Below are 21,382 nucleotides of genomic sequence, written 5' to 3'. Positions count from 1 at the left end.
TGGTGGGCAAGCGCGCGAGCATGCCATTTGCGTGCCCATGATATGGCGTGAGCCGCAGAATCATCATGATGATTGTTATTTCTGCTGCACAAGCATCGCCGGCTTCAACAAGAAGAATAAAGGTCACATCAAGTACGCTGACTGCGTCTCTGCTCGTAAACCTGTTCCTCATGATGACGAGAACCCCGTTCCAACACCTCCAGCTGATCAGAACATAGCTGTAAGCAGTGGTGAAGAGGATGGTGATGATGAACCTTTTGAACCCGACACTCAAGAATCACACCTTCTGAACCAGGGAGACTTAAATGATCTTGTAAGAGATCTCTCGCTGTCAAAGGCGAAGGCAGAGCTGCTTGGATCAAGGCTGCAGCAGTGGAATCTACTTGAACCTAACACCAAGATATCCTTGTTCAGAGCACGTCACAGAGACATGGCTGAGTTCTTTGAGATGGAAGACACGATGACATTCTGCAGTGACATCAACGGTCTGTTGAAAGAACTTGGGTGTGATCACGATCCTGCAGACTGGTGCCTCTTCATCGACTCGGGGAAGAACAGCTTGAAGGCTGTTTTGCTCCACAATGGCAACGAGAAACCATCAGTCCCACTGGCTCACGCGTTCGGCATGACAGAGACCTATGAGACTATGCGGCAGCTGCTTGATTCCATCAAGTACAATGACTTCAACTGGCACATCTGCGGAGACTTGAAAGTGGTGGCGCTGTTGTTAGGGCTGCAGTCAGGCTACAGGAAATACATGTGCTTCCTTTGTCTCTGGGATAGCAGAGACGACAAGAATCACTGGACGAAGAAAGATTGGGAAGAGCGAAAAGAGCATGTACCTGGTCGACACAACATGAAGCATGTCGCCCTTGTCGACCCAGCCAAGGTTTTCCTTCCACCACTCCACATAAAGCTTGGCTTGATGAAAAGTTTTGTATGGGCAATGGATCTGAATGGGCGTGGGTTTTTATACCTCAAGGAAAAGTTTGGCAACACCTTGTCGGAGGCCAAGATCAAGGCTGGTGTCTTTGTTGGACCGCAAATCCGACAGATTATGAAGGACGAAACTTTTCCGACAACTCTAAACCCCAAAGAGCTGGCAGCGTGGAGGAGCTTCAAAGCAGTGACGGACAACTTCTTGGGGAACGAGCGCGCGGACAACTATGAAGAAATAGTGCAGCAGCTGCTGGAGTCCTTCAGGAAACTTGGCTCCAGGATGTCCCTGAAAATCCATTTCCTACACCAGCACCTGAACTTCTTCCCTGACAACTTGGGAGCAGTCTCGGACGAGCACGGCGAGCGATTCCACCAAGAGATTTCACTCATGGAGACGCGTTACCAAGGGCGGCACAACCCGAACATGATGGGCGATTTCTGCTGGTTCCTGCATCGTGAAACTGACACAGAGCAGCACAAACGCAAAGCCAAATGCCTAAAGCATTTTTAATTACATTCTAGTGGAGTTTTTCTGTAATTTCTATAATTTTGAAGCATTCATGATGAAATAAATGAATAAATGAATTTTTGTAAATTTCATTGAAATCCTGACTTCTAGGCAATGGGAATATTTCTGTTACTGAAAATCCTGACGTGATACAGCAAAACGGTTATGATTTTTGAAATCAGCGTACCCAAATTAGTCTAAATCACTTTACACATCTCCAGTAAAAAAATTTTGTTGTTCAGTGATATTTGTCTAGAGAAAGAATCCTGATCTCATGTCTGATTCAATTGTTGGGAAAGCAACAGCAGCAGCAGCAGGACATTGAAATTAACACCTCGTCTGTTTATAGAGAAAATTGTGAAAATAAAATTGAGAATTGGAAAAGATGGGAGGAGGATATGAGATAGCTTGGCCGACCGATCGATGCAAAACTTTTAACATAAGAGGGACTCCCCATGGAGAATATTTTATTGCTAACTCTGATGTCACATGGTTATGGCAACCATATTGAAATAAAGGAAAAAATTTGGACATCATTTTCTCCAAAACCACTCAACGAAAAAAAATTGAAACGGCATATGTCATCAACTCCCCATGGGGTATATAGAATGATAATGATGACATCATCGGTGAAGTGGTATTCCAGCTATAATTAGTTGAATTGAAATTATCAGAAAAATCTGAAACTTCAAATGACCCAATGTGAGTGAAGAATAAATTTATGATGTTCATAACCCATACCAAAAAACTATGTGACATAATAGGGTCATGGACGATACGGGTATATGGGCCATGATAGCAGCATGTTCAGTACACGATGGTATTTTTGTTCAGAATGAGTGCGAGAGGAGAGACTATGCGCTCTACGAGTACCGTTCTAGTTCACTTTAGATCCATATACAAATATAATTAACACTAGAAGTGCCACGTTATAACTGCTGGCAGTGATGACCAGGGTACCAAGACGTCCGGCTTTGACAAAACCCTGTTTTGATACAACACAGGATTGACGAGTTATGGACCATGTAACACGAAGTGTTCAATTTGTTTATTATGTACGCAGTTAGCCCTTTTTCCTGGGGACATTGTTGGTATCAATTGAATTGGCATTTAAATAACCTGAACATGAAGTGATAAACGTTGACACCATGGGTCCACAGGTAAACCGGGACTCCTCTGAGTCCAACAAGGCCCCACACATCTCTCTATGATGTGGAATTGATGAGTTATTGACAGTAACATTCTGCATTCAATCTTTATATTATGTATGCACTTAGCCCTTTTTCCTGAATACATAGTTGGTATCAATTGAATTGATGTTAAATAACCTGAACACGAAGTAATAAATGTTGACACCATGGTTTCACAGAGTAAACCGGAACTCCCGAGTCATATGAAGCCCCACACGTCTCTACACGACATGGGATTGACGAGTTATGGACCAAGTAGCACGCAGATACAACCTATTTCATATGTATGCAGTTAGCGCTATTTTCCTGGGGACATTGTTGGTATCAATTGAATTGGTAATTAAATTACATGAACATGAAGTAATAAATGTGTGCACCATGCGTCCAAAGGGTAAAGAGGGATGCCCCCGAGTCTAATGAAGCCCCACTCGTCTCTCTATGACGCATCATTGATGGATGGACCGAGTAACATGCCACATTCAATCTATTTATGAAGTACACAGTTAGCCCTTTTTCCTGGGGACATTGGCAGTATCAATTGAATTGATAATCCTCGACTCTCAAACCCATCCAGGCACAGCCAAGTGAGCCTTATTAAAAAAAAATACATTCTCAGATTCAATCAATTAATTAATTCTGGCTGCCAGACCATGTGGCCGAGCGGGTTGAAATATAAAACGTATATTCCAAATGTCTACTAGATAATTATAATTGTGAAATTTTATGTTGATTGATGAAGCAGTTCTAGAGTCAGCATTATTTAATATTTTACTTCAATCCAATATGGCTACCAAACCATGTGGCTGATCAGGTTGAAATTTAAAACATACATTCCCAATGCCTACAAGATCATAATTGTGAAGTTTCACATTGATTGCTGCAGTGATTCCAGAGAAAATATTATTTAATATTTTTCTTCAATCCAATATGGCTGCCAAACCATGTGACCTATCAATTACTCATTTACAAACTTGTATCCCCAAGTCTTCAGAAAGGTGTGTGTGTGTGAAGTTTCACCTCGATCTGTTCAGCCATTCTGGAGATTTTTTTAAAGTTTTAGGGTAAATCCAATATGGCAACCAAACCATGTAACTTATTCATTTGTCATTAACAAACTTGTACAACAATGTCTTGGGGAACGTGTGTAAAGTTTCGCCTCAATCCGTTTCCCTCTTTCAGAGAAGAAGGTTTTTAAAGTATTTAATTTTCATTTCCAATATGGCTACCGAACCACGTGACCTATGACATCACAAGTTTATATTCTGCCTCCAATGGGGTCGGGGATCAAGCTTGTGAAGTTTCGTGTTAATCCAGTGAGGTGCGTTTTTCGATTCAAGATGGCCTCCAAACCACGTGACTTGTGACAATTTTTACTTTATTTGCAGTAATGGCGTTAGATCTTACTTGGAAAGTTTCGCTTCGATAGGATAAATAGTTTCAGAGAAAACATTATTTAAGATTTTTCTTCAATCCAATATGGCTGCCAAGCCATGTAACCTATCAATTATTCATCAACAAATTTATATCCCCAAGTCTTGAGGAAGGTGTGTGTGAAATTTCACCTCAATCTGTCCAGCCGTTCTGGAGAAGAGGATTTTTTCAAGGCTTTAGGGTAAATTCAATATGGCCACCTAACCATGTGACCGACGTCAAAAAGGCAATGGAACTTTTTCTTTGTAATGGAAAGGTGGTCATTCCTGTAAAGTTCCCCTCAATCTGTTCAGCCATTACAGAGAATTTGTTTTTAAAGTAAAAAAAATAAACCATCAGAGATGGGGAAACCCCCACCATTGAATGAAAAAGGTCATACATATTCCAGATAATGAGAGAAGTGAATTGGAAACAAGACACCATTTGGTCATCATCTCAAAAAAGTTCCCCAGGGGGGTGAGGAACGTAGTAACCAAAAATAATTGAAATCAGATAAGCGTTTTTCCATTTATTACAAAAAACATTTTTTTCAAGATGGCCACCCCAGTCGGCCATCTTGGATCCGGCCACGCCCAAAATTAATAAGGTTCTTCCTTTTCAGGTAGTACATGTGACCCAAATTTCAAATCGATATGGCGAAAAAACATTTTTTTCAAGATGGCTGCCCCAGTCGGCCATCTTGGATCCGGCCACACCCAAAATCAATAGGGTTCTTCCTTTCCAGGTGGTACACGTGTGACCCAAATTTCAAATCGACATGGCGAACAGTTTATGAGTTATCACACTCACAGCTATAAATGTTGACGCAGGGACGAACGGACGGACGGACGGACGACCTAGGTGACAACAATATCCCCCTTCCGCTACGCGGCGGGGGATAAAAAAACAATATGGCTGCCGAACCACGTGACCTATGACATCATAATTTTTTTTCTTCTGTAGTTGTTGCATAGATGATGCTCAAGAAATTTCAGTTTTTTCAGATGCAGTATTCTACATGTTGAATTTTCATCGGGATACCAATTCACTGATGATGTCAAGGTTAACAACCATTATATCCCTTTCAGAGATCTTGATAATGAGCCATGTTTCAATTTTTTCCAGTGAGCGGTTACAGAGAAGAAGACATCCAAAGTTTTTTGGTTTTACAAAGATGGCGCCCGTAGCACGACCTATCAGGTCAGGTCAGGTTCGATCTGTGACCTGCTACAGGTACCATGTAAACCTGTACTAACCTGTTCCATGGTCGGGTTGTCGGCGACTAAACCGTCTCCCCCACCAGGTTTTCTGGTGAGGAGGGTGTTTGGATATGGACACCCAGCAGGATTAAAAACAAAACCTGTCAAAGGGCGGAGGAGCTCCTTGTGAGCCAACGGCCATCCATATCTAGTGCCCAACTGTGTCTGCGGACGTCCTCCTGCAGTTGGGTTACTTCTTATTAGGAGGTTGGTGGCAGGATTTGCACTCCAGCCACCGTAAAACGCTTCATTCCGCAAAACGCAAAACGCAAAAAAATCTGAAAACCCACTCCGTGGGAGTACCTCCTGTGCAGCTTCCCTTCGCAGGGCAGCTCACCGGATGATGGGATTGGGGCAAAGCCTTCGGGACCCCCAATCTTTGATAGGAGGGAAACCACGGGGTAACATCCCTGGGTCAGATTGCGGGAGAGTGTGTCGGAGTGGTGCTGAGGTGTCGTCCACCAGACGGCGGTCTCCTTGGGTTAACCTGAGGCGGTCCCTTCGGGTGGGTGCCTGGAATGTCCTATCCCTAAGAGAGGATGATCACCTGTCTCTGTTATCATCTGAGCTCAAGCGTTTGGACATCGGGATTGCAGCTCTCTCTGAGGTTCGGAGACCGGATTGCGGCGAGATAATGGTGGGTGGTTACACCTACTATTGGTCTGGTCGCTCTGATGGTTACCATACCCAAGGAGTTGCTGTAGCTGTGTCCAATAAGCTGACCCCAATGATAATTGAGGTAACACCGGTCAACGAGCGTATTATGAGATTAAGGATTCGTCACTCCTTAGGTGTCATTTCCCTGGTCTCTATTTATGCTCCGACTGAGGCGAGTGATCTTACCGTGAAGGATGCATTCTACGCCACACTCGAGTCTGTGGTTGATCAGTGCCCCAGACGAGATACACTTCTAGTCTTGGGGGATTTCAATGCATCGACTGGAACTGATAGGGATGGTTATGAGGTGTGTGTTGGTCCCCATGGGTCAGGAACTATGAACCAGAATAGCACTAAGTTCCTTGACTTTGCAAGAAGTCATGGACTTAGGGTGGCTGGTTCATGGTTTCAGCGCCCGCAAGCTCATCGCTGGACTTGGTATTCCAACGCTGGCGGTGTGGCAAAGGAGATTGACCATGTCCTCATTGACGGTCGTTGGAGGATGATCCAGAACTGCAGGGTCTACCGGAGTGCTCAGTTCCTCAATACTGACCACAGGCTTGTTGTAGCAACTCTAAAGCTGCACCTTAAATCCTGGAGAATGGTACCATCCCAGCCTAGGCTGGATGTTGCCAAGCTCAGGGATGAGAGAGTAGCTGAGGAGTTTGCGAACAGGCTGAGTGGACACTTGGGGGTCTGGGTGCTTTGGGGGTCCTGAAGAGTTGTGGAGCACCTTCAAGACCACCGTCCTTGATGTTGCCGGTGGATGCCTTGGAGTTCACCGCAGGGCAAAGAAGAATTTTGTCTCTCAAGGGACACTGGATACCATTGACCAGAGTCGCAGGGCCAGGCTGAATGGCAGAGCTGAGCTGTTCAGGGAGCTGAGGCGTAAAACTGTACGTGCACTGAGGGTGGACAAGGAGGCCTATGTGCGAGGAATCTGTGAGGGGGTAGAGCATCACCTGTGGACAGGTGATTCTCGTCCCGCTTACAGGGGAATTCGCGCATTACGTTCATCCAAGCCCATCCCTCGGAGCACTGCAGTTCGAGCAGAGAGTGGTAGGCTCTTGACAGAGGAGTCTGAAGTGAAGGCCCGCTGGGCCGGTTACTTTGAGCGGTTGTACCAGGCTGATCCCCCAGCTGTCGAGTTGGACGTCAAGGGTGTTACAATCCCTGTTGCTGACCCTCGAATCAACTGTGGTCCACCATCGCTTGTGGAAACACGGGCTGCGGTGAACCAGTTGAAACGGGGCAAAGCTCCAGGGATCTGTGGCATCCATGCTGAACTTCTCAAGGCTGGTGGAAATGCTGCACTCGCGTCGTTGCATGCAGTTTTGTGCTCTGCCTGGAACACAGGCATCATCCCAACTGACTGGAAGAGGGGCCTTGTTGTCCCTCTCTGGAAAGGGAAGGGTGATCGCCAAGACTGCAACAACTACCGAGGGGTGACGCTGCTCTCAGTGCCGGGCAAGGTCTTTGCTCGGATAATTCTTGATAGGGTTCGCCACCATCTGCTTGAGCACCAGCGTCCAGAGCAGTCAGGCTTTACACCAAAGAGGTCAACGATTGACCGTATCCTTGCTCTTCGTGTCCTCACTGAACGCAGACGAGAGTTTCGGCAGGGGCTGCTTGCAGCCTATGTTGATCTCTGTAAAGCGTTCGATTCAGTGAATCGGGATGTCCTCTGGAGGATTCTTGGTCTTCGTGGGGTGCCACCGAAACTGATCGATCTGATGTCTGAACTCTACTCTGGTACTGAGAGTGCTGTGAAGTGTGGTGGTACCGCCTCTGACTTATTTCCAGTTGTTACTGGAGTTCGTCAGGGATGTGTACTTGCCCCCACACTTTTCAGCACTTGTATGGACTGGATTTTTGGGAGGATGTCGGAGAGATCAAGTTGCGGTGCATCGTTTGGCAATGTCAAGATCTCGGACCTTGATTTTGCAGATGATGCAGTCATCTTTGCGGAGACTTTAGACATCCTCTTGGGGGCCCTCGAGGTGCTGAATGAGGAGTCGGAGCCGTTGGGATTACGGATTTCTTGGGTCAAAACAAAGATCCAGGCTTTCGGTGACATCTTGGATGCTGCTGTCCTGTCTGTGTCTGTTTGTGGTGAGGATGTTGAGGTCGTGGATAGATTCACTTACCTTGGCAGTGATATTCATGTCTCCGCAGGTTGTGAGCCGGAGGTCAATAGACGTCTGGGTCGGGCCTGGGGAGTCATGGATTCACTGGATCATGGGGTGTGGCGCTGCCGGTACCTGTGCGGGAGGACGAAAGTCCGAGTCTTCAGGTCCTTGGTACTTCCAGTCTTGCTCTATGGGTGCGAGACTTGGACTTTGACCAAGGATCTGAGACGGAGACTTAATTCCTTTGGTACCAGGTCTCTTCGGAGAATCCTTGGCTATCGCTGGTCGGATTTTGTGTCCAACGAGCGGTTGCTGAGAGAGACTCGGATGAGATTTGTTACCTGCATAGTCCGTGAGCGTCAGCTGCGGCTGTATGGACATGTGGCCCGTTTTCCTGACGCTGATCCTGCTCACCAGATTCTCTCAGCGAGGGAGTCTCATGAGTGGAGGAGGCCAGTGGGCCGACCACGTGCCTCATGGTTGCAGCAGGTTGACCATCATCTCAAGGAGATGGGGATGGGCCTGGCATCTGCCTGGGGGATGGCCAGACGGAGGCCCCCGGAGTACCGGCGGAAAGTGGACGCAGCAACGCGCTGTTCTGGCACATGCTCCCATACCTGACCCTGACCTGACGACCTATGACATCAAAATTATCACGTAAAAATTCTACCAAAAAAAGACATGCCACAGTGAAAATTCCGTGTCAATCGGAATAACAGTTGCCGAGAAAATGAATTGAAAAGCAAAAAAAATCCCGAAAATTGCCAGCGGAATAAAAAATAAACAGCAGAAAAACAAGATTACAGAGCCTGAAAGGTTAGGTACCCTCATTAATTAAGAAAAAATACAACCTCTGAACTTGAATGTATATTTTTTGGGTGCTGCCATATCTACGATTGGCTCTGATGCTTCGCAATTCAACAATACCTCAACACAACTGAATGTTTTGTCATTCAATCTCATTTTTTAAAATGAAATGCTTCACAAAGTTTGGAAGCAGCCCATTAAAATACCATCGAGATAAAACTCCAAGATTCTTATGGGAAACAAGTCAATTCAAAGTTGTGGGGTATGGTTGTTAACGCATGATGAATACAAAGGCTTCGGTGTTCATCCACCCATGTACGAGGTCCGTTTAAAAAGTAACGGGACTGACTTCACGGAAATTTTATTCCAGCAAATATATTGAAATCACAGCTTGTCCCCTTCAAAATAGTTTCCCTCCAGTCTCATACACTTGTCCATCCTCTTCTTCCACGCTTCGATGAACCCAGGAAGGCTTCTTCTGGAATCCTCCGGAGCTCCGTCGTCACAGCCCTTTTGATGGCCTCCACATCAGGAAATCAGGTCCCCTTGATCACCCCCTTGAGCTTGGGGAATAGGAAAAAACTCACAAGGGGCCAAGTCTGGCGAATACGGGGGTTGCTCCAGAGTTGGCACGTTCTTCTCCGCCAGAAAATGTCGGACGCTCAGGGCACTGTGAGCAGGGGCGTTGTCATGGTGGAGCACCCAGGCGTTGTTCTCCCACAGATCCCTCCTCTTGTCTCGGACTGATCTCATGAGGGGCCGGAGGATCTCCTTGTACACATATTGATTCACTGTTTGACCCTGTGGTTGAAACTCGAAGTGGTCGATGCCCTTGATGTCAAAAAACGCGATGAGCATCACCTTGACCTTCAACTTCGACATCCTTGCTTTCTTTGGTCTTGGTGATGCAGGACTTTTCCACTGACGACTCTGCCATTTGGTCTCAGGATCGTATTCGAATATCCACGATTCATTGCCAGTAATGTCTCTCCCGAGCAGGTCTGGATCGTCCTTGAGGTGCTCAATAATGTCTTGACAGACAATGACTCTTTGCTGTTTCTGGTCCTCGGACAACAGCTTGGCGACCATCTTTGCGCACACCTTGCGCATTTCGAGATTTTCAGTGATGATGCTCCAAAGTGTCCTTGTTGATCCGCACTGCGAGTCGACGATCTGCGTGCACCATCTGCTTCACACGCTCAATGTTGTCCACCGTTCTGCTCGTTGAAGGTCTTCCAGACCGTGGATCATCTTCAACCTCCTCCCGTCCCTCTTTGAACCTCTTATGCCATTCAAATGTACGTGTATGTGACCGTTTCTTCCCCGTAGACTTGCTGCAGCATTGCGAGGGATTCGCAAGGTGTTTTGCCAAGCTTGGCAAGAAACTTCAGATTGGCTCTCTGCTAACGACTCACAGCGCAAAGGCTCAGACTAGACAATGTGTAAAGCACGACTTGTAAAAAAATCACACAATGAGCGCAGTCAACCATCACCAATCATATATATTGCTGGAATGTTGCGAAAGACTGTGACGTAACCAGTTTATTACCTTCGCAAACTTTGTTGCGAAGGTTATGTTTTGATCGCTGTGTGTTTATTTATTTATTTATTTGTGAATATGTGTGTTTGTTTGTTTGTTATTCGCATAACTCCAAAAGTATTGAACTGAATCGCAGCAAATTTGGTGGGATGATTGGTTATTATCCGAAGACCATTTGATTAGATTTTGGGAGCGATCGGGTCAAAGATCAAGGTCAAGGTCATGAAAAGGTCAAAATCGTCTTTTTACCATAGCGCGGTCAATTTGTATCCAATTTGCATGCAACTAATGCCAAAATGTTCAGAATTCAATGCCCCATCTTGTGATATGTGACATGACACAATGACGTGATAACCCTTATTAGCGGTTGGGAGTCAAAGGTCGGGGGGGGGGGTCACGACATTGCAAAATGTGCGGTTTTAGTCATTACACGGTCAATTCCTATCCGATTTGCATGAAACCAACACCAAAATGTTGACTGTTCTGTTCCCCACACTCTAATACCAATTACAAAATTAAGAGTACAAAGGTCAAGGTCGAGGTCATGAAAAGGTCAAAATCGTCATTTTGCCAGAGTGCGGTCGATTTTTATCCAATTTGCATGCAACCAATGCCAAAATGTTGTGAATTCAATGCCCAATCTTGTGATATACTATATGACACAGGAAATTTAATGTTTTTAAGCCATCATAACACATACGAGATGGCAGATGTGGTATGGGATTAAATACCCTCACAATCAACGGTTTCTGGGGCGGGGGGCAAAATGTAGCGAAGGTGAAGGTATGCGCTCTACTGAGTGCCCGTTCTAGTTCAAGTTGTGTAAGTGGAGCACACAGCAGGCTCAGTCCCGTTACTTTTTAGACGGACCTCGTATGTACAAGAACGAAGTTTGACTGTAGTTTTTGTTTAGATGTTGAAGCCAAAGGAAGGAGAGGTGAGCTTTTAAAGGATATTTTCATGCTAAAGGATTTAAAAGCCAAGAATATCAATCTCTTTGCGGTGTTGTGCAAGTGAGAGTAAATACCACTTCCAGGTCTTTGCTTTCTGTTAACAAAGCTACCGTTTTGTTTGTAGTCTTTTCACTTTGCAGTTCTTTGACAATACAAATTTGAACCCTCCATTTTACTCAACATGAGGATCAACATTATCCTCAAATGGGAGGGCCTGTAAACAACAGCGACAGCAACAAAAACAACATTGACAATAAGAAGACCAGAACAAATATCTCCTTCGATATTAATATATCTGAAAATTTTGTTTGACTCATGAGAAAAATAATTTCAGCTTCAGCTTTATTGTTTGCTTTATTGGAGCACGTCAGATCACTTGCAAACGTTTGCAGCACGTCAGATCTCTTGCAAACGTTTGCAGCACGTTGGATCTCTTGCAAACGTTTGCAGCACGTCGGATCTCTTGCAAACGTTTGCAGCACGTCGGATCTCTTGCAAACGTCTGGAGCACGTCTGATCTCTTCATACTCATGGCATTCTTTCTACAATGGAAATCAAATATTGTTTGGAAAGTTCTTCCCAACAATGTTGCAGAAGCTCCCACAAATGTGTTGCACTTGTAGGTTGCTTTGCTTTCACCCATCTGTCCAGTTCATCCCAAACCAGCTCGATGGGGTTTAAGTCTGGCGACTGTGCTGGCCATTTCATCATTTGAAGCTGACCATCTTGTTCTTTTCTTCTATAGTTGTTCTGACATAGTCTCGAGGTATGTTTTGGGTCATCATCTTGCTGTAGGATGAACCCCTGACCAACTCGGCGTAGACCAGAGGGTATTGCATGGCGCTGCAAAATGCTGTGGTAGCCCTTTTGGTTCAGGGTGCCAGTCACTCTGTGCAAGTCGCCGACTCTGGATCCAGCTAAAGAGCCCCAGATCATCACACTTCCTCCTCCATGTTTGACAGTTGGTGTCACACACTGAGGAACCATCCTTTCGCCAACTGGACGGCATACAAAAACCCTTGCGTGATGAACCGAAGATTTCAAATTTTGATTTATTGGTCCATAAGACCTTCTTCCAGTTTTCAGTAGTCCACTGGCAGTGCTTAATGGGCCAGGCAAGCCTCTTTTTCTTATTTTGCCATCTTAGCAATGGCTTTCTTACTGCCCCTCCACCTGTCAAACCTGCAGCTCAAAGTCTTCTCTTCTCTGAGATTTCCTTACTTTGACCAGCGTTAAGCTGTGCTTGAAGCTGCTGTCCTGTGAGCCACCTATCACGCAAGCTGTTGACTCTCAGAAACTTATCTTCTGATTGTGTTCTGGTTTTGGGTCTGCCAGACCTCTTCCTGTCAGAGTTGCCTCCCGTTTCCAAGTGCCTTTTGATGGTATGGGAAACTGTACTCGCTGACACCTTGGCCTCTTTGAAATTTCTCTAAGGGAAAGACCGACAGTTTTAAGGGTTATAATTGTCTGTCTGTCTTCCTTTGTTGATCATCTTTTTCTTGCCATAATGATAGCAATATACTACTTCCTGCAGTGTAATATTGTCAAAATAATGCTTCAGAGGGTGTAGCAACACAGTCTGTTCCAACACTGCTTTTATACAGACAGAGTGTTTGTATCTAATCAACAAAAGTTGGGACACCTGTAGGAATTGTTTGCATCAACTTTCAAGGCTTAATTTACTTCCATTGCTGCAGAACAGCTGCAGTTGCTAACCCATTACTTGTTCCTTGAAAAGGGCCATTTTTAACAACTCTGAAATTTACATTATTTTTCAGTTTTTGGTAACCTAAACTTTTTTGTAACCTCTGCCAGTTTACCGCTTAGCTTTGTACCATTTCAGGTCACTGGACTTGAACTGCTTAAATTTCAGTAAAAACTGGAAAAATGTGAGTGTTATAAAACTTTTGACCGGTAGTGTATATAAAATATACATTGCGGTTTTTAACAGATGTATTAAATTTTCATCGCAAAATTCACTGTAAAAGTTTTGTTTTTTTAATCATCAAGCTGTATGTAACTGTGAGAAGTCAGATTTGCAAGGTTCCCAATAGTTGATTACATGAATAGCATGGCAAAGCAACACAACAGGCTTGATGTATGCAATGAAAATCTTACCTTCTGACCCTGTTGTACAGCTTGCAGAATTATCTCGACCACTGTTGTAGTTTTTCCAGTCCCAGGTGGTCCATGGACAACTGCAACCTCTCGCTGGTTCAATGCAAACACCACCGCCTCCTTCTGAGAGTCATCCAGTGCAGGGTTTACAAATCTTACTTTTGTTTCTGGAAAAAATGCATCACTGAGTGAGAAGCTCAAAAACTATTCTGTGATCCACCTTGATCAGATAAATTTGGAGAAAACAATGCAGTACGCTTTTTCATTCCCCAAGTACGCTTTTTCTTTTCATTCTCTCTGCCTCGCACTCTCCCTCTGCCTCGCACTAACAATACCCGAGGTGATGTCATTAAGGTACTGTAGCTCTTCTAAATATCTATTTAAATTAATGGTACACAAAGGAAAATTACAATGGATGGTAAAGTTATTACCAACTACCTTAAACAGTATAAAAAACATAAAGGAAGTTTCAGAAAGGTTCGACAAATAAAGGAAGCTTTAGAAATGTCCAAATACACCATCATGCCCATGGATTTTTTAAAAAAATAAGAAGAAACAATGGAAACTTGGGCATTGACAAAGTAAAGAGAAACCACGCCTACTATCCCCATCCCTTCATGTAACAAAAATATACATGACCATTCAGCAACAGTGAGAGGCTATCCAGGCGATAATTAAATGAGACATCAAAGGTCATAAAAGAAAGAGGCTGGATAGTTTGGGAATTTCAGCAAATTGTATTGACCATCTGTGAAAAAATTGCTTACCAAAAAATTTCTTCACTAACGTATTCATCGAGGTGTCTACTAACACCTATCAATTCGTGCAAACCCAAATCCTTGTGGAAAATTCTGGGGAGCCAATCAAAGTTCGGGTGCTCAGAGGGCCTGCGCAAAAAACAAAAATCGGAAAAATTAACTTTTGCCAATATTGACTTGTGGGATGTCTAACTCGGGTTTTTTGGGGGTGCTGCATTGATTCTAACCATTAGATTTGAGGAAAAATGAATCCCTGGCCGTAAAATATTGATATGATACATTTTTAGCTATATCGGACTGTGTTTTGTGGTAATTTGGCTCAATTGATTCATATTGTTCAAATTGTGCTGAAACCAGCATACATTTTTGAAACCACTGCTATATTGTTGGTTATACTTGTGCTCATGCTCAGTAGAATTCTCTTCGTTAGCTGACATCAGCAAAGAGCTTTTAGCTATAAAATTATTGTGTACCGTACTCAACAGAAGTTGAATATATTCAACGTAGAGTGGACCTATTGATGTTAAAACACATCACTGTATGTGTGTTCTGTCTGTTTTGTGTCAAAATTTCATGTACTGTCTGTTGTTTACAAAAAATGTCATTTTTTAGGACAGTATGGACAAGGATGTGACTGAACCTGGCTTGAGGTGTTTCATCTGTGGTGGTTCCGGGATTGAAAAGCATACGCTCTCAAAAGTCTCCAATAAAGGCCACCCACAGATATTATCACATTCTGAGCTTGTGGGCGATGCGGCGTTGATCGGGAGACTAAATGAGGACTGGAACAACGGAGAAGACAGCAAGTTGAGATACCATGTGGATTGTAAAACAGTTGTACAGTCGTGCGAGAAGTATATCCACTGCAACTGAAACAGCTAATCGTAAGTTTTTTTTTTATTCATCATTCAAAGGAAGTAGCATTGCAAATAAAAACGACAATAATAATCTCAAATTTGCTTTCTAAACAATAATTTTATTTCCATAGAACAAGATGAGGAGGGCCGATGCTCAGACAGGACGAAAAAACGCCGGATATCATCTGGACAAAGTACCTCACCTGGCTCCAGCTCTACTTCCCAAACACCATTAGAGCATCTTATCTACCGTGATGTTTGCATGAGGCAAGAGAGTCCCCTGTCGAGGTGAGGGCTGAGGACACAGACGTCCTGGTTATGCTGATTCATCATGTTGCAGACCATCCGATCTTCCTCACGACAGCCAAAGAAACATCTTACAATGTTGGAAAGATCCGGGAGGCCTTCCCAGAGATATCTCATCTTCTTGCACAGCTTCTCTGGCTGCGATACAGTGTCTGCAATTTTGGGGTTTTGCAAACCAACTTTGCTAAGCAAGCTCTACAAGACTGATGAAGCAGAGAGGGCAATGGACGTGTTTATGGACATCCGAGCTGAGAAAGGTGATATCATTAAAGCAGGCTGTGATCTTTTCATGTTCATGTTCCATGGGAAATCCTACAAAGACTTGGAAGACTTGAGATTCGACATCTTCAGCAAGCGAGCTGCTACTGGGAGCATAAAACCTGAGAAACTCCCCCCGACAACAGGAGCTGCAGCACAGCACTCTCTCCGAGCTTACCTCCAGACTAGAGACTGGCTGATGCTGCAAAGTCCATCGTTGGATGCCCGAGACTATGGATGGCAACTCACTGAGCAAGGATATGCACCAGTCCCTTCTACAGACCCCATTGCACCAGACTACCTCCTAACGTTAGTCAGCTGCAACTGTGCGGGGGACTGCAGCTCACTCAGGTGCTGTTGTAAAAAGCAAGGAGTCAAGTGTATTTCTGCTTGTGGCATCTGTTATGGTAACTCTTGCCTGAACATAAACCAGGTGGATGACAAGAGGAGTGAGGAAGATACTGGGGAGTTTGATGAATAAGGTTGTAAAAGCTGACGGAGCAACATTTCCATTGAGCACAGTTCTGTTAAAAATGTCAATAAAATACATTGTATATGATCAAGGAGTGTTTTTTTTTCTCAATAATAATGGTTGGAATCAATTCAGCACCCCAAAAAACCCCGAGTTAAACATCCCACAAGTCAATATTGGCAAAAGCTAATTTTCCGATTTTTTCGCGCAGGCCCTCTGAGCACCCGAACTTTGATTGCCTCCCCAGAATTTTCTACAAGGATTTGGGTTTGCACTAATTGATAGGTGTTAGTAGACACCTTGATGAATACGTTAGTGAAGAAATTTTTTGGTAAGCAATTTTTGCGCAGATGGTCGCAGACAACAAGCTTACAAGGTATTGTAAAAAAACAAACAAAAAAAATCGGAAGGATTAAAAGCAATAGAAACATTAAAAAAAAGAGGAAACTATTCGAGACACTGACCAAATTACAAATTTTTGCTGAAAATGGCTCAAGCTGAATGTCAGGCCTGGCCAACCAATTTATGGTCTTGATCAAAATTTTCCTTTCCATCAACCACAAGTATATTTATCAGAGTATGTGGCAAAAGAGTTAGACTGTTAGAGTGTCTGCTCTAAGTCGAAGAGGTCAGCAGTTCAAACCCAGGCTGAGTCATAACAAATACGTAATTTTAAAAAGGAACCTGCAGCTTCCTTGCTTGATGCTCAGCATTTAAAAAGGAAACAGCACTGAAAACCAAACATTGGTTGGCAACCACTGTGCAGGCTTGATGAGCATATAATGGCTTTCCCCTGCTTTGAAGTCTCTTGAAAGGGAACTCATATCAAGATTGGATTAACGGTGGCTATTATTTGAACGTAGTCATTGGACATAAAAATTTGAATGGAATGACAAGTGAAGCTCCTCAATACAAAACATCGAATTTGCTCTTCTCAACACGACTCCATAGCATAAAAATTAAACTCTGTGAATAATTGTTCCAAGTTGATAGTTTCAATAAACACTATGGCTAAAGAACTCCGATATAATTGATCAAACACAATCATTACTAACCAGTGAAAGAAAAGATAATAAAAATGGCGTGCGACAAATTTTTCACACCACAGACAAGCCCTCACTCATAGGTTATCTCCATAAAGTGCACAATGACATGAAAACTCACCTGCATCAGATGGTGCTTTGTTGGGCTGAGAATTACCGAACAACACAGAGATGAGTTCACTGGGCAGCCCGTCCCGAAAATTATTCAGCAAGTGGAGAGTTCTTGAACAAATGAATGAGGAACATTTATCAGATATTTACGATGTTATTTTTAATGCAATAAACCACTATTTAGGTAAACTGGAGTGACAATAAACATTTTCATGACCACCAACCAGGAACTAAAAGCATTCATCTACACAAACAAATGTCAATGTGTGTGTATGTGTGTATGTGTGTATGTGTGTATGTGTGTATGTGTGTATGTGTGTATGTGTGTATGTGTGTATGTGTGTATGTGTGTATGTGTGTATGTGTGTATGTGTGTATGTGTGTATGTGTGTATGTGTGTATGTGTGTATGTGTGTGTGTGTGTGTGTGTGTGTGTGTGTGTGTGTGTGTGTGTGTGTGTGTGTGTGTGTGTGTGTGTGTGTGTGTGTGTGTGTGTGTGTGTGTGTGTGTGTGTATGCATGTTTTTTCATAAAGCATAATATTGTGACGTCCACGGGACTTGAACAGTCCCGCCAACGTAGAATGAGCCGAAACGATGGAGGCGGTTTATTTATTTATAACCCAAAGATGGCGGTTCTAATCACTCTACCGCAAACGGGACGAGGAAGGTGGCACGAGTCGCTTTTCACCGAGTTGATAACGTTTATTTTCTCTAACCAGAAGTAACAAGACTCGGCAAGAAGAGGGATCCGGGGCGATTCGACGGGATGGTGGTGTGGGTTCGGGCGTGGGGAAAACACAGACAATTCCAATGAATATACAAATCTCAAACCCTCGAAGGCACCAGGTACACACACACACACACACACACACACACACACACACACACACACACACACACACACAAACACGTAGCTGGTCCTGGTGGTCAGGCTGGCCCGTGGTGTGGATGCAACAGTCCCTGGATTGGCGTCGGACGAGCTGGCGTTGCGCTCGTCAGGGGCAGGAGACACCGTAGTGCTGTCGACCTCCTGGTCCTGGCCCAAGTCCGCTCACAGCCGCCAGGGAACCAGTTCTGGCGCCAAGTTGCGAGCAGGAGAGGGAGGCAGGTCCGCCCGCCGGTCGACCCCGTACTCCGAGCCAGCAGAACCCCAGAGCCAACCAAGGTGAGGCACGAGGCACAGGAAGGCCTTGAGACACGATGAAAACCAGGATCGAATCAGCGCAACAACACCGCACGCTCCCAGCACAACAACCTCCACCAGAACAGTTTTTCTGTACCGATCTTCTTCCTCTTCACCTTTTCCCCGAACAGAGCCTTTTTATCCTCCCGTCCTCGTCACTTCCAATCGAGCCGTTTTATTGGCCCTGCGCCGTCGCCTTCTGCCAATCGTGATCACGGGGCGGAGCCATCCGCAGCACTGTCCTGTGACGTCACGGCAAGCCTCCAGAGAATACTAAAAGGGGTTTACGCAGACACACTTACCCTATCCCGTATCCCTATCTAATTACGTGACAATTATCATTTCCCCCTTGAAGAAATAGACATTTACTAGACAACTTATCACCACTGAATTGCTACTTATTACATCGAGATCCTGGTACACTCGAACAGCATGGCATACCTAATTAAACATCCTAATTACCCTTTGAATGCATACCCCCCCTCAAACGTAACACTGCCCCCTCCTCTGGTACCGCAGCTCCTGCAAGGTACAACACAGGCGCTACCGTACCAGCCTTAACACTTACTGACTCACACCTATTTAACCTAACGAAATAAAGTAGGAGGGGCAATGGGCAGCGAGCCGCAGCTAACTTACCCATCCTGCTTAATGTACTACCCCCTTATGGCCTTATCCTCGCCTAAACAATCATTCATTTTTTTTTTATTATATATTTTTTTTATTTTATCACATGAGAGCACTGAGCGAAGTTGCACTCCATCCTCTGGATCATCGCTCTTGCCCAACACTCTTCCAGTGATCTGGGGAGGGGAGACAAAAGGTTCCACAAAAAAACACAACACTTATACTTTACATTCCTACTCTAAGCCTTAACGACACTATTCACGGGATATTTACACTTGACCGCGTCCCCCAGTGGATGCTAATAGACCCAGCGTTACCTGGGGAGCCAATTTTCAAATTTGCTTGCCCCAAAATTATGCGGACCTCATGCCCTTGCTGCACATGTCAAGTTGTGCGGGATCGAGTGGGACTCGCACATCTTCACAACACTCACACCATGCTCATCATCACATTTCTAGGTCATGGTCCCCATTTTAATGATGCAGGCTGGATCCCGTCATGGCCGTGGGGTGGGTTACCACAAGATGATGGGGGCATCTCAGGTGCAACCATGCCCACAGGTAAGCTTTAGTCCAACCCGGACGTTTCTCCGCCCCGCTCCCTTTGATTCCCACCCCCCTGGTAGCCATCAGCTCTAACCCCGTACAACACACTGGAAGGGGTCTCACTGGCTCCTCTGGCCTTCCTGGGTCGCCAAGGTCCTACCCGCCTTGGTCGCCCAACCAGACCCTCTCCCAGTTGCTTCCAGACACTGTCACCATTAGCCACCAGGGGTGAATCTCCTTGAAGGGGGTCGCAATGCCCGCTCACCGTGAGCTTCAGCAATCCCTGCGGACAAGCACATCATCCCCACCCACAAAACCCACATGACTCCCCCACCCCATCGGCCTTACATGTGACACCTGCATTTCTAACACTTCACCGACCATGACCTTCCCTGTTACCACACCATGTCCAATAAAAAATCAACGTGTGCACCATACATTTCACTTCTTAACTTGAAACAACTCACACAGCACTTCTCACCTGATCCACGCACCAGCCATTGGACAGCCACTTGTGCCAGCTTTGTTACCAATTACCCATTGTCCCTATTGTCACTCTACAACCCAGCAGAACTTACAAACCCATGCCAATTTTCCCACAATTCATTTTTTCCACCAAAGGAGGCACTTCGCCACAATCTCACCAGCCGAGCATGGTCCTATATGCTCAGCCCGATCTAGTCTCCCCGACCCCCGACAGTGATTTCCGGACTCGACCAATGTAAGGGCACCTCGGATAGACCTGGCGGTTCAGCAGGAGGATTCATCCTCTGAAGCATTTGGGTAATGCCAATTTCTCCCAGCCCCCCTCCCTGATCCTGGATCTCCACCTGTCGGATCGTCACCGATGGCCTCCCGGGCACCCGACCCGGCTGACTCCACGAGGCCAGCCTGGCCGCGCACTCGGCCGCTCGGTGTACGGTGGGTGGATCCTGTAGCTCCACTAGCGCTCGGACCTCAGGGTCAGGAAGAGCAGCTAAAAATTTCTCTAGTGCCAGTCTGTCCCATGCCTCCACTGTAAGGTCACACACACACGTAGCTGGTCCTGGTGGTTAGGCTGGCCTGTGGTGTGGACGCAACAGTCCCTGGATTGGCGTCGGACGAGCTGGCGTTGCGCTCGTCAGGGGCAGGAGACACCGTGGTTCTGTCGACCTCCTGGTCCTGGCCCAAGTCCGCTCACAGCCGCCAGGGAACCAGTTCTGGCGCCAAGTTGCGAGCAGGAGAGGGAGGCAGGTCCGCCCGCCGGTCGACCCCGTACTCCGAGCCAGCAGAACCCCAGAGCCAACCAAGGTGAGGCACGAGGCACAGGAAGGCCTCGAGACACGATGAAAACCAGGATCGAATCAGCGCAACAACGCCGCACGCTCCCAGCAGAACAACCTCCACCAGAACGGTTTTTCTGTACCGATCTTCTTCCTCTTCACCTTTTCCCCGAACAGAGCCTTTTTATCCTCCCGTCCTCGTCACTTCCAATTGAGCCGTTTTATTGGCCCTGCGCCGTCGCCTTCCGCCAATCGTGATCATGGGGCGGAGCCATCCGCAGCACTGTCCTGTGACGTCACGGCAAGCCTCCAGAGAATACTAAAAGGGGTTTACGCAGACACACTTACCCTATCCCGTAACCCTATCGAATTACGTGACAATTATCATTTCCCCCTTGAAGAAATAGACATTTCCTAGACAACTTATCACCACTGAATTGCTACTTATT

At 45.4% G+C, this 21,382-nt stretch overlaps 1 protein-coding gene across 3 annotated transcripts in view; it reads right to left on the bottom strand.

The window, feature by feature from the left end:
• The window catches only part of IGHMBP2 (immunoglobulin mu DNA binding protein 2), a 198,540-nt gene that overhangs the window by 127,878 nt on the left and 49,280 nt on the right, over positions 1-21,382 (bottom strand). For all 3 annotated transcript variants that reach the window (XM_085884086.1, XM_085884087.1, XM_085884088.1), the window contains exons 5-6: positions 17,326-17,426; positions 13,511-13,677 (exon numbers count right to left, since the gene is read on the bottom strand). In XM_085884086.1, coding sequence (XP_085740212.1) covers positions 13,511-13,677; positions 17,326-17,426 — 268 coding nt within the window. The remainder of the gene's footprint in view (positions 1-13,510; positions 13,678-17,325; positions 17,427-21,382) is intronic.

This window comes from Eptatretus burgeri, chromosome 6 (assembly GCF_056783735.1).
Source record: "Eptatretus burgeri isolate ZD-2024b chromosome 6, Ebu_testis_v1, whole genome shotgun sequence".
NCBI classification, from domain to species: domain Eukaryota; kingdom Metazoa; phylum Chordata; class Myxini; order Myxiniformes; family Myxinidae; genus Eptatretus; species Eptatretus burgeri.
Note: the sequence above shows the minus strand (reverse complement) of the source record. Positions and strands in the feature narration are given on the sequence as shown.